This window comes from Humulus lupulus, chromosome 8 (genome assembly GCF_963169125.1).
Source record: "Humulus lupulus chromosome 8, drHumLupu1.1, whole genome shotgun sequence".
In the NCBI taxonomy this organism is placed as follows: domain Eukaryota; kingdom Viridiplantae; phylum Streptophyta; class Magnoliopsida; order Rosales; family Cannabaceae; genus Humulus; species Humulus lupulus.
In genome coordinates, this window is record NC_084800.1 from 105,462,453 (window position 1) to 105,475,596 (window position 13,144).

The window sequence follows — 13,144 nt, forward strand, 5'->3', positions numbered from 1 at the left end:
TGTGTAGCACTATAGCGCCCTAGGGTGGGTGTTGTAGCGCTACCCCCAGACTGAAACTCCCCTAAAACTTTCTTCTTCAACTCCTTCGATTCCAACCTATTTCCAATGCTTCCAAATCCCATTTTTGGTGCCAAATGAACCCAAAAACCATCCTAACACACCCCAAACATCACAACCATAAGAAACCTAGCCAAAACTCCCCAAAAAACCAAGTATTCAACCTAGAAATCTCAATAGCAAACCAGAACTAAAACAGAGCAAACCAGAGAATTCAATGGCTAGAAACTTACCCAAAGCTCAGTTTATGATGCTCTTCAATGGATGAACACTCTCCCAAACAGGGCAGTGCTACACTAAAAATTGTATCCATCTCAATAGGTAATCCATTCAGTCTACCAACTAAATGCACTGATGCGAATGAGTGTGTAGCTCCAGAATCAACTAATACTGATGCAGGGATGTCATTGAAAAGGAGCTGACCTGAGATTACTGTGGATGGACTTGCTTCCGCTTCTTCTCGAGTCAAGGCAAAGACTCTGCCATTTGTTTTCTTTTCCTCTCCTCCTTTATATTGTTCGTTACGGTTGTAACATTCTCTTGCAAAGTGTCCCGGCTTCCCGCATATGTAGCAAGTGTTAGTACCAAACTGACATTCACCAGAATGATATCTGTTACATTTGGGGCATTAAGGAAATCCGGGCTTTTCTTGGGACTCCTCTTTTCCTCTCTTGTTGTTGTTGTTGTTGTTGAAACTCCACTGGTTAGGCCGCTTCTTGTCACTACTTTTCTGACTTGGACCACCTTTCATGAAATGGTTATTTTGCCGATTTCGGAAGTTCCTTGCGCCCTATCTTCTTAATTCAGCTGCTTTCTCCCGTTCTTGCATCAGTATTGCCCTTTCGATCTTCAAGACTTTGTCAGCTACTTTGGAAAAAAAAGCTGCCTCCAAGTCTACTACTTCGAGGTCTTTACGAATGTCAGGATGAATAGCATTTTTTAAATGCTTGATTTTTAATTCATCCGTACAGACCATGTGGGGGGCGTATCTTGAGAGTTCATTAAATTTTCGAATAAACTCTTCCATCAGCATCTTTTTATGCCTTAGGTAAGTGAATTCTCTTGCTTTTTCATCTTTTAAGGCAGTTGTAAGGTATCTTTCTTCCAACAAGTTTCGAAAATGTTCCCAAGTCATTGTGTCTACTCCATGGATGGCCGCCATAGTATCCCACCAATAGCTAGCATCCTCCCTCAACAAGTATATTGCTAGTCGCACTTTGTCTTCTTGTGGGACTCGAGCTAGATCAAAAAGTCTTTCAATCGTGTGAATCCAATTCTCTATTACTTTCGAATCAATGCTTCCATAAAATTCTAGGGGGTGGAATTTCATAAAGGCCTCTGGAGAGTAATTGGCTATTGCATTCCTGACTTCTATTGGAGGAGTTGGAGGTGGTGCGTGTTGCTGTGCTCCATTTGTTGGTGGATGGTCTGCGCTATCGTGTGGTGATTCTTCATTACCCTGTGATCGTCCTTCATTTCTTTGTTGCCTTATGAATTGTGCTAGCAAATCTTCCAACCGTTGGTTTTTCTCCCTTTCTTCTTGAAATTTCCGCATTAGCTCAGTAACATTTGGAGTAGTTTGCTCTGCAGTATGCTCTCCAGCTGCATGTCCTTCCATTCTTCAACTCTAAAAGGTCATGAGTTGGGATGATTACCATGAATAAAACTTTCTTGAAAGTAATTGACCATATCACTAATTTACACGCCAAGTAGCGCTAGATATAACTTTGCCAAGGGATTAAATTTAATGCCAATATATATATATATATTTATAAGGACTTACTTGATGAGTACCACGCTTACCATCATGCTTGTACATATGGGATTGTCTTCAAAACCGATCCGCTCTGATACCACTCTGTAACGACCTCCTTTCTTAACATACATATATATAGTGTAAAAACAAAGTTTAACCTGAATATAACAATACTGAAATTCTGAATTTACAAAAGCTTTATTAAACAATACATAACTAATGTTCATAACCTCAAACCATACAATACTCACAACTAAATAAAACTTTATCTTACATACAAATCTTAATACTTTTATAAATAATTTTCGTGGCGTTACTACACCTTAACGTAGAAATGAAGATGTATCCAACCGATAAATTGAAAAGCTTTATGTAAATTACAACGTTCATGAAATACTTTTAAAGCTTTAAGTAAATTATAAAGTTCACAAAATTCTTTTAATGAAATATAATTATAAAATCAAGTTTCTCGTTTATTTATAAAATAGCATAGCAGAACTCCACTCCCTTCAGGTCAGCCCCATATGTACAGTCATGTTGGCTCCACGTATACTCATCAACAATTTATATTTGGGGCCTCTTACGTACAATACAAAACATTATCTGATGAACTAAGGCTCAGTAAGTAGAATAACTACCTCCTATGCATTAAAATAAACGTGAAACATGCTATGTATTTTCTTTATTTCTTTCACTTTCCTTTCTTTTGGGTCCTAGAGGATGCTGCTGCCGGCATTACATAGGGAATCACATTCCCACCTGAACATAAACATGATAATAGGGAATTTCTCCCTCATAAACATTCATTATATATAGGGAAGTACATCTCCCTCCTTACTTATTTGGGACTTAGGTCTCCCAAGCAGCACCTCTACTTTAACGCTTTCAATAACTTGTTTGTGAACATTAAGCGTGCTTATGCATAATAAATATAACATTCTTGAAAATAACTTATGCATAAGAACATGGCAGGATAACATATAAAGCATATAAATGCACATAAGACACATAAAAGACTTGTATTGTAGATGAGGATTCTACTTACCTTGCGTCTTGATAAAACAACCAAAATTGTTAGCTTCCTGATAAAAACACAAACTATTAACTTACATAAAATCTACATGATGTAATTTTAGTTTACAATTGTTGTTATTCTATTTTTTCTTTTCTTCTTATTTTATTGTTTATTTTATGTCCAGGCTTATGGTCATACTATAATTGTCCATGGCAAGATCCCGGTTTAAAAGTCGTGGTCATGGTCATACGGAAATGTCCAGGTCATAGTATCAGTCCATAATAATAGGAAATAAGGTCATATAACAAAAGTCCAAATAGTCCAAAGTGTGACCATAGCCTATATAAGTTTAGTATTATAATGATACATAAAAAAATAGTTTATATTTCAAATTTTTTTTTGCATTGTAAATTATGACGACATGGTAAAAGAATCTATATATAAATTTTAGCATTATAATGGCATAGTAAAGTAATCTATATAAATTCTGGCATTATAATGGCATGGTAACATAATCCGTATATAAATTTTGGCATTATAGTAAAATAATCTATATATAAATTTTTGGCATTATAACGGCATAGTAAAATAATCTATATATAACTTTTGGCATTATAACGGCATAGTAAAATAATCTATATATAACTTTTGACATTATAACGGCATAGTAAAATAATCTATATATAACTTTTGGCATTATAACGGCATAGTAAATTAATCTATATATAAATTTTGGCATTATAACGGCATAGTAAAATAATCTATATATAAATTTTGGCATTATAACGGCATAGTAAAATAATCTATACATATATAATAACTAAATAACTTAAATGAAAGGCTCGGGAAAGAGCTTACCTAAAAGGTTTTCGTAGGCTATCGTTACAGACAGAACTTTGCCTAGATCTTCAAGGTTAGAACTTTAGAAGGGTGTTAAGAAGATTTTTGGGTAGAGTAAGAGAAAGAAAACGAGGTTTTTGTGATTCAAGATGAGTTTTGGAAGGGCTATTTATAGGAAAATTTTGGGTTACTATGCTAATAAAATATTTAAAATATAAAGCATAGTGGAATAATAAAATATTCAAAATATAAACATGGTGGTTTGCTAAAGTCATCATTATATCACTACTGCATCATCATGTGGGAACCATGGGGTGGACCCCGCTGTGGGACCCATGTGGACCCTACTGTGGGACCCACTATGAATAGTACCCGGTGAAAAGTAAAAAAATGAAAATTTCTCAATCTTCTTATATTACTTAGTTTAACATTTTTTACTCACAAACTTTTCTAAAAATGTTTCTCTAACACCCATAAATTAATTATTCTCATGTGTTAGTTACTTCAACAACTTAGAATTGTTAAAATCCCACAATAGAATACACCTATATCTCCAACGGTCAAGTCACTATTCACCAACGGTCATACACCTAGTTTTTGTCCTATAAATACTTGTTCCTTCAACCATTTACTTGCAAACTTCTTCATCTCTTAACCTTCTAGATAACATTCATCATCAAATCATGAATTTCTCTTTATTTTTCATAACTTTAGTGATTGTTTGCTTGTATTTAGCATCATTCTATGGGTATTATACTAATGAAATGCCCATGGATATTATAGTTGTGTATTCATTAGTTATTCTTCCACTTTACTTAATAGCTCTAGCCTTCGATTAGCATTGTAATGCAGTCAAAAGTATAAATAAAAATATCTTCTCTTATCTTTCATAATTGTTTATAATGTATTTGTAAAAAGAAATGGGAGTTACACGGCCTACTAATCCTGCCATTAAACCGCATTTAGGGATTCCGGGGCATTACATCAACCTTTTGTTATCACTGCAACACACAATTTTAATTTCAGAATCTACTTCACTATAGATGAATATTTAAGATATTCAAACTCCTCTAACATTTGTTTCATAATATTAAAAGTATAAATAAGAGAATGTATGTACCTCTTGCAATTAATAATCCAAGCTAGCAATTTTACTTCACTTTGCAATGCACTTTGCTATTAAATCCACAACCTACAAAATTAAATTAATTAATAAAGAGAAGAATACTAAACAAATATCACTAAGTATTTGGATTAACAATAACTTATTATTGTAATTTTAGAAACTTAATTACCTCAAATGTGTGCTTAAAATAGAAATTTTGAGGCAAAAATACCATAAAAGCTCACTCCAACAGGATCCACAACCTATAAAATTAAATTAATTAATAAATAAATTATTACTAAACAAATAAAAATAAATTCAATGAGCCACTATAATTAACCTAAACAAAAAATGTGGTATATAGAGCTCAAATATTTACACTTATAAACTCTAACAATTAAGTCACTAAAAACTCATTAATCACAAAAATATATAACTTTAATTTCATACATCTCTAATTTTTAAAATTATTTAATAAATAAATTTTAACAAAACATAACTATATATAATCAACCTAGCTAAAATGCTAATAAAAAATTTAAAATATATATAATTTTCAAAATTAAATAATAATAAAAATTTTAAAAATCATAAACATATATACTTTAATCAAATCTATGTAAAATTAAAATTGTTTTCTACATTGTCAACAAAATTATTATATTAGAAACTCACTCAAAATCTAATAATCATCAAAACTAATAAAGAAAAATATCACTAAATATCATTTTAACAATGATTTATTCTTGTAATTTTAAAAACTTACGTAAAAAATATGCTTGAAATAGAAATTTTGAGTCAAAATCTCACATTACAATCTTACTCCAACAACACCCTACAAATACATTATAAAAACTCATAATCTTAACAAAAAAACACAAAAAACGCATATAAATCTAATCCTAATGCAAAACCCATAGTTTATTTCATCAAATATTACCTCAATCCTTGAAAATGAAGTAAAATATGTAGGTTTGCAAGCCCTAAAATCACCAGAATTTCCCAAAAAAATGCCTCTATGTAATCGCACGAGGGGAAGAAGAAGGAGGATCGCGAGTATATAGCAGGGATATCATCTAACGTCTCCCATTGGGAGACGTGTCAGGGATCCAACGTCTCCCAATGGGAGATTAGATGTGATCCCTAGACACGTGTTGGACACCCAATATGCAACGTCTCCCCATTCTTGTAATGACTTACAATTTTAGTCATTAATAAAAACTTTCAATGTCTCCCAACATAAGACATTAAAAACACATCCTAACTTTTAATGTCTTACACCATAAAAGTAGAATTTGTTGTAGTGAATATTAGTATGAAAGGTTGCAATCATGTGCGTTTGATGTATCTTATTAGGTTGTATTGTATTGTATAGTATTATATGAGATTTGGTGCAAAATGACCATTAATAGTGTGTGGAATTAAGTAAATGTCCATATTTTTATTTTTTAATAAAATAGCATAACCATCTTTTTAATATTATATGTTACCAAATATACCATTTAGCAAATTACTATTTTATTCTAAATATTTTAATATTATGGTATATGTATATTAGTTTTGTTTAATTAGCTTTTATTTTAAAGTTATTTTGATTTTTTTGATTTTTTTATGGATTTTTTAATGATATATTATACCACAAAATACGTATACGGAGTTGAAAAATAATATACCAACCAAACTTACAAAATTATTACTCAAAAATGTATATACTACCATTAAAATGTATATACCATGATACAAAATTATATGCTATCATTATGTATAATAAGATAGAAACTAAATATCATAAAAAAATGATATACCATACCACAAAAAACATATACACTAGTTGGAAAATAATATACCAACAACCTATAAAAAACTTAAAAATTCAATATAACTTTAAAATAAAATTTAATTAAACAAAACTAATATACATATATCACTATATTAAATTCATCTGATCTTAAATAAATATATAAAAATGATAGAAAATGACAATTTAGGTAATCAACAATGTAAAATGATCAATTCTTTACAATTTTTAAAATAAGGACATTAGTTTCTTGATGTCATTATTTTGGGTCATTTACTATAATTTCTCACAGTATTTTATATTATATTGTATAATATATTTTTATATAGTATTATGTTAATAAAAGTCACTATCAAACTTAATACTATATAAAAAAAAATATTATACATTACAATCTAATATAATGCTATACAACACAATATAATACAGTGCTATATAATAGGGAGTACAAAACACATATTATAAACATCTTTAACTATAGTGTATATTAAATATTATATAATACCTAATTAATATAAATTCTTGACTAAAAATTGTTCTGAAATCTTTATTGAAGTAACTCCCAAACTTTCGAAATACCTGGTCTCTTCCAACACAAGTTAGGCTCTCCAAAACTAAAAAAACACAATCTGATAGTTTCTCTCATGTCCAAGCAAGACTATTTATTGACTAGAAAGAAAAAAAAACATAGAATAATCCAACCAACTACTAAATACTAATTGGTAATGGTCCTGCCTCTTCCCCGCCTTTCTAAAATAAGTGTATTTAATAGCGACTCTATCAGTGTCTTACCACGCTGCAGTGTTAAAAGCCAATCAAATTCCTTGACCTATTGTCAAAAGTGCTCCCAACTCCACTGTAGAAAGTCTCGTATTTTTGACATTTTTATAAATTTTAAACTCATGTGCCACTTAAATGCATTGTAGACACATTTAAAACTATAAATGAAACAAGGATATAACAATCCTCTTAAGCTCATTTAATGGATTCTAATTTATGTGCCAGATAAGACCAAGCAGCCATGTTGCCTTGATATTTTACAACATGACCAAAAAGACCTTAAAGATATCCTCTCATGTATAATAATGTCAGTAATGGAGGAAAATGAAAGATAAAAAGGTTAAAAGTAGAGTCACCCCTCGGTTTAGGGGAACTTCACTAAACTACTTCATTTCTAGTATAGAGAATTTCTTGGCAAATTTTGTATAAAGTTTAAATATCATTAGGAGCCATCAAATTAATCAAAACGTAGGCCAAAGAAAGAAAAAACATTAACAGCTTCAGCTTATTTAGTGCATAAAGGATAAAAATCACACGGTCACTAGCTGCAAATTACATTATCATACACAAAGCATAAACCGAATCATTTTATGGGAATTGACAGAGCCTAAAGAGAAGTGGCTAAAAACTAAGTGCTATATTATGACATTATACTATAATTACAAAAAATAAAGCTTGTTTTCTTGTGATATCTACTGCATCAGTTTATGATGATTCTAGATGGAAGGTAAACTGTTTGGGGTTGCTCCTCCAGGCTGAGGCTCTCACAAGTAACTATCTTCACAACAGAATGAACAGTAAGGCTGCTGTGCCTCTTCTGGAGTTCTGAAAATCCCCTACTGAGAACTTGACCCACCCATTCTTGCACCACTTTGAACCCATCTGACAAATATGTGGCTGCAAGTAATTGTTCCATGACCTTGGACTCAATCTCCAGGATACACCTGGAGTGAACAGTTTTGTGGAAGCTATTTTTTATCTCATTGAAGATTTTCTCAGCAAGCAAATTGAAATCGACCGGTTTGAAAACCACTGTTTCATCGACTTGGTCAATGAAATCTTGTAACCAAGCCTCGGAGTTCTCAGAAACACAGTCATTTTCAGAGCTTCCCTCATTTGCTTGCTGCTGCAGTTCATTTTCTTCAGCAGGAAGATTGAGATCTAGATGCCCAGATGATGTCTTGTGTGCTCGTTTCACCATCTCCGAACTATCATGCTGCTGTAGAGGTTCTCCAACACCAATTAACTTCCGTTTGTTAACTATTTGATTTGAAATGATGTCAGGTAGTATCCTGCTTTGGCTTACACCACTATCTTTAGAAGCACCTTCAATCATAATCCTCAGTGGCCGACCTTTTGCATTTGAGATTCTTTCCTCGGAATATTTGGATGATTCCTTATTAGAAACCTGGATATTATAGTCCTTCGAGAATGCTGAAGTTGTCAAGAAGATTTTGTTACTTGTGCTGACTTCTCTTCCGTAGGAGTCTGAAAATTTACCAGTCGAGATAGCCTGCAATAAACTTTTTCGAACCAGTACATCAGACTTGTGAACATTTTCAAGGAAGACAACTGCCAGAGGTTTCTTGTACATTTCCCCAGCAATACAATCAACGACACTCTTCCCTCTAAAGTTTACATCATAATTATCTGTTTCTGTTTCTGAATGGACCATTCCAGTTCCAGAGCTCAGATCCACACAGATCACATTCTCCCGGCTTCCATATAATATCCCAGCAAGAGAATAAGCAATTTTCTTCTTGCTACACCTATCCGGACCAATGAAATTCAACCATATATCCCCTCTCTGACTTCCTCCCCGGCATTTTTCTCTTGTTCTGCAGCGGACTAAAGTTTGGCTAATAACACTTATGGCTTCCCATTGCCAGCCAACACTCTCAAATAGAGCTCTAAAGAGCGTCTTCACATCTCTTGGATCAAATTGCCTATGATTGTCCGGACTAGCAGATATCGACTGAGACCTATGATTGAACTGATAGCCATTGGTGAGGTCAGCATTTTCCAAGATACAACCTGAGTTGTCTTGCTGAAGCTCCAAGTGATATTGATTTTCAGGTTTCTTTAACTTGTTAAAACCACTGGAAATGAAAATCCCCAGGCCCAGGTCTGTGGTCACAGAAGTTGCAGATGCAGGAGATCTTTGATTTCCATCACCCATGCTTGAATTGGAGATACTGCAACGAGGAGACCTGGTGCCACCCGACTCAAGATCTTCATCTTTTGAAGGCTTTTCCCATATTCCAGATGAAAAACTCTCTGTCTTCTCTTTGGAAACAGGAAAAGGATTGCTTGCTTGTGATGCTGAAAACTTTTTAACATCCGTTGGCAAGCATGAATTCAGATCCATGTGCCTAGTTCCATGTGAGGAAACATCCTCATTGATACTGCTCTGATTAGCAGCACTGTCCCTCCTATTTTCGGCAGACTGGAACCCGACTATAGTTGGATACAAATTTGCTTCAGACAATCGTCTAGTGTGGTGAGAAGCATTATCCCTACTCTTCTGCAGCCCTGGAACTTTGACATTCAATAGATCTCCATCATCTTTGGTCTGCACTGAAGAGATACAAACTGGTTTTCACACAAATACTGTGAAACATTCTGTTTTCTATTGAAACAAATAAAAGAACACTACCGAAGCTGTCAAGTATTTTAGTTTAGAGCAAGGCACCTCAAACAAAGACCTTTTAAAATTATAAAAAAAAAAAAATCAACTTTGTTTTAACCGAGTTCACTTTCAAAATTTCATCACTTGGTAAAGCTAAGGGAAAAACCGAAACCAAATATAAAGTTTTATTGCTTCCTTAAAGTGATACACACCTTCACATCCAATTCCTTCTTAGCATTAAGTGCTGCCATTTGCAACCAAGAAGGCAACCTAGATGGGCACTGATCTGCAACTGAAGAAGTAATGGCCACCTTTGACACATTAGATACTTCATGCTCAGAATTATCACTGTGCGGGAGAGAGCGAGACAGGCATTGAAAAGAACTGCTTAAGGGGAACTTTACATCAGTTGGTGCTGAAAAGAATCCGCCAAGCGGAACAAATGTCTCCATCAAGCTGTAAGTTCATTCATGGCCATAAAAATGCGAGTAAGATAAGAGAAAATACAAGGTAACATGGTGAAAAGTGAAACATGCAATGGTTTTTTGGACAAGACTAAAGAGGGAAGCACTTAACTAGATTGTTGTCCCTCAAACTTAGTATCAGAAAATTGGAATATTGTCAGTCATCACATTGCTAGAGCCCCATCAAGTTATTTACTATTGAACATAATTTTGCATAATTGAGCTTCTTAATAAGCATATATGGTTGGAATAAAAGCAACGATCAAGATCAATGTCTAATTATCTGTCGTGTAAGAATAGTTCTCAAAAAATTAATATCAAATGTCATCTAAACTAACAAAACTAACGAAAAGAAGAATAATTTTCATATTCGAAGAAATATATATGATCTCTCTATTGATAGTGACAACGATTTTATTTGAATTTATTTATTGCAATTAACATCCTTTTCTTTTTAAGAAAGCAAAATAAGCGGATGATATTTTAATGATTAAATTTCTAGCATGCTTATTTCTCCATAGCTAACTAAAATTAGCCCAAGCAATCACTTGGACAAACCAAAATCGATAACAGTGACTATCTTAGCTCAGAAAGAAAGAAAAACCCTCTAAATCTGAACTAAACAAGAAGGTCAACCCTCCAGAGAATAAGACATCTTCAAATAAATATCCCGAATGTTTATCAATCAGAAAATTATGATATACCGAGGTCAATTAGTTAAAATAGGATTATTATGATAGAAAACTATATTCTGATTTAAGTTCAAAAAAATAAAAATTCAAATGACAGAAGCAAACAACATCACTTAATATTTATCCGAGTCGTTCTACAAGAAGAAAATAAAGATATTGCTGAAAAGTGCAAGATGAGGATTTTTTATTTTTTTTTTACGACCAGCCAAAACACCTTTTTGACACTAATCAATATATAGAATATCAATTAAATAATTAAAACAAATCCAGCAAAGCAATAATCATGCAAGGCTCAAAATCAAGAAAATATACGTAAAAAGTAGTTAATATTAATTAATTACCTGGACCTGGGATAGGATTCAGGCATGGAAGATCTGAGAGAGGTTATGGGAAGAAGTTGAAGGTCCCAATCTTTTTCAATCGACGGAAACCTACTCACAAACTTCAAATAGCTCTCGTAGCTTGCCGTGGCACCGATTAACCACGCTTTCCCGGCCTGAAGCTCCAAAAACCTCGTCAATTGGTCGACGACATTGCTCACTCCTGCAATATCAACGGTTGAATTTTCATCCACGAATGTCTTCAAATCGCCAAAGTTCACAACCACACCCGGCCCAGAACACTGCTCAACTAGCTTGCTTATCTCCCTTAACTTTAAACTCAAACACCCTTTTTCTGACTCCTCCATAATAGTCTTCGAAACATCATTTTCGACACAAACTACAGTCAACCCAGATAACCCAACCGGCAAAACGCCATCTTTTCTCTTCTCAAGAGCCTCGGTGAAGCTCCGCAGTGCATCGTAAGCGCATACACCCACGAGCAGAGGATTTCTTCCCTTGTTCCGGACAAGAATATCTCCTATACGGCGACAATTACCATCGCCGTCGGATACGATTCCGGGGAAACCCGGGAAGGAGAAGCTAGAGCTCCGGTTTGCTTGATTAGGAGGGTACTCGGTCAAGTTGCAGAGGAAAACAGGAGGTCCCCTGTATCGTGAATATCTGAGGAGTTGTGAAAAGGGTCGCAAAATAGCGAGCTTTATCTCGGAGCTTCGAAAACCCGCTTCACCAAAGACCCGGCTGACAACAGGGTCGTCGAGAATCGACAGAGTCAGGTGTTGTAGCTCCACTTTAACGCAAGCAATTGAAGACTGTTGAGGAATTTGGTGGTACATATGGTAATTCTCGGGATGTCTTCTCTGGTTAGCTTGGGAGCGTTTAATGGCTGCCATGAGCGAGTTCGACACGGGCGGGTCGTCAGCGAGTTGGGTCGACGAGACTCGGTCCAGCGAAACGCTGAGGCAGAGCTCCATAGCCTTAAACTGGAGGCGAGGCGAGTAAGCCGAGTTCCGGGCACGCGCGCACGCGTCTCGTAGCGGCGACGACGGCAGCGAGAGGAGCGCCGAGACCGCATGAAGCGACGTCGTTTGAGCGTGGCCACGGCGGCGAGCCACGGCCACGGCCTCATCTAGCGCATGCGCTGCCTCCGGCGTCAAACATTGCCTGGCAACACTTACCGCCGTAGGCATCACCGCCGAGCATATACAAACGAAATTAACTGTTTTCTTTAACTAATGATAATAAATATTTAAACAAATAAAAAAAAAACAATTCTTTATTTAACAGATTACGGGGTTAGAACTCAGAACTAAAAATCTCTCTTTTTTAACTTTATTAAAAAATATATATTTATATAAGCCCTGTAATAAAATAATTTTGTAAAGAGAGAGCAAGAGTGCTTTAAATTATTTATTGGAGAGAGTAAGAGAGAGTGGAAGGAGTATAATAAGAGTATAGGATGTTGCATTGTTGCTGTTGTTGGGTTGGGTGGTGGTGATGTAAGGTGGGGTCCACGTGTAATGGTGTGGGGTCCACGTGTAGAAATGCAATTGTGAAGGGAAGAAGGAACAGGTGGTGAGTATAGATTCTATATTTTATAATTCTTAAATATCAATTCCATAGATCTTTCTTTTGCGTTTTTGGGCACTCAGTCAGAGCTCTTCACT

The 13,144-nt window shown here is 34.6% G+C and overlaps 1 protein-coding gene across 1 annotated transcript; it reads right to left on the bottom strand.

Annotated features, from left to right (window-relative positions):
* Positions 1-7,833: 7,833 nt before the first annotated feature.
* LOC133798267 (protein SMAX1-LIKE 7) lies at positions 7,834-12,868 on the bottom strand. Its single transcript, XM_062236507.1, has 3 exons — positions 11,478-12,868; positions 10,193-10,436; positions 7,834-9,923 (listed from the first exon to the last, which is right to left on the bottom strand). The coding sequence occupies exons 1-3, from the start codon at positions 12,665-12,667 to the stop codon at positions 8,052-8,054; spliced, it is 3,306 nt and encodes a 1,101-aa protein (XP_062092491.1). The 5' UTR covers positions 12,668-12,868; the 3' UTR covers positions 7,834-8,051.
* Between the last annotated feature and the right edge of the window lie 276 nt (positions 12,869-13,144).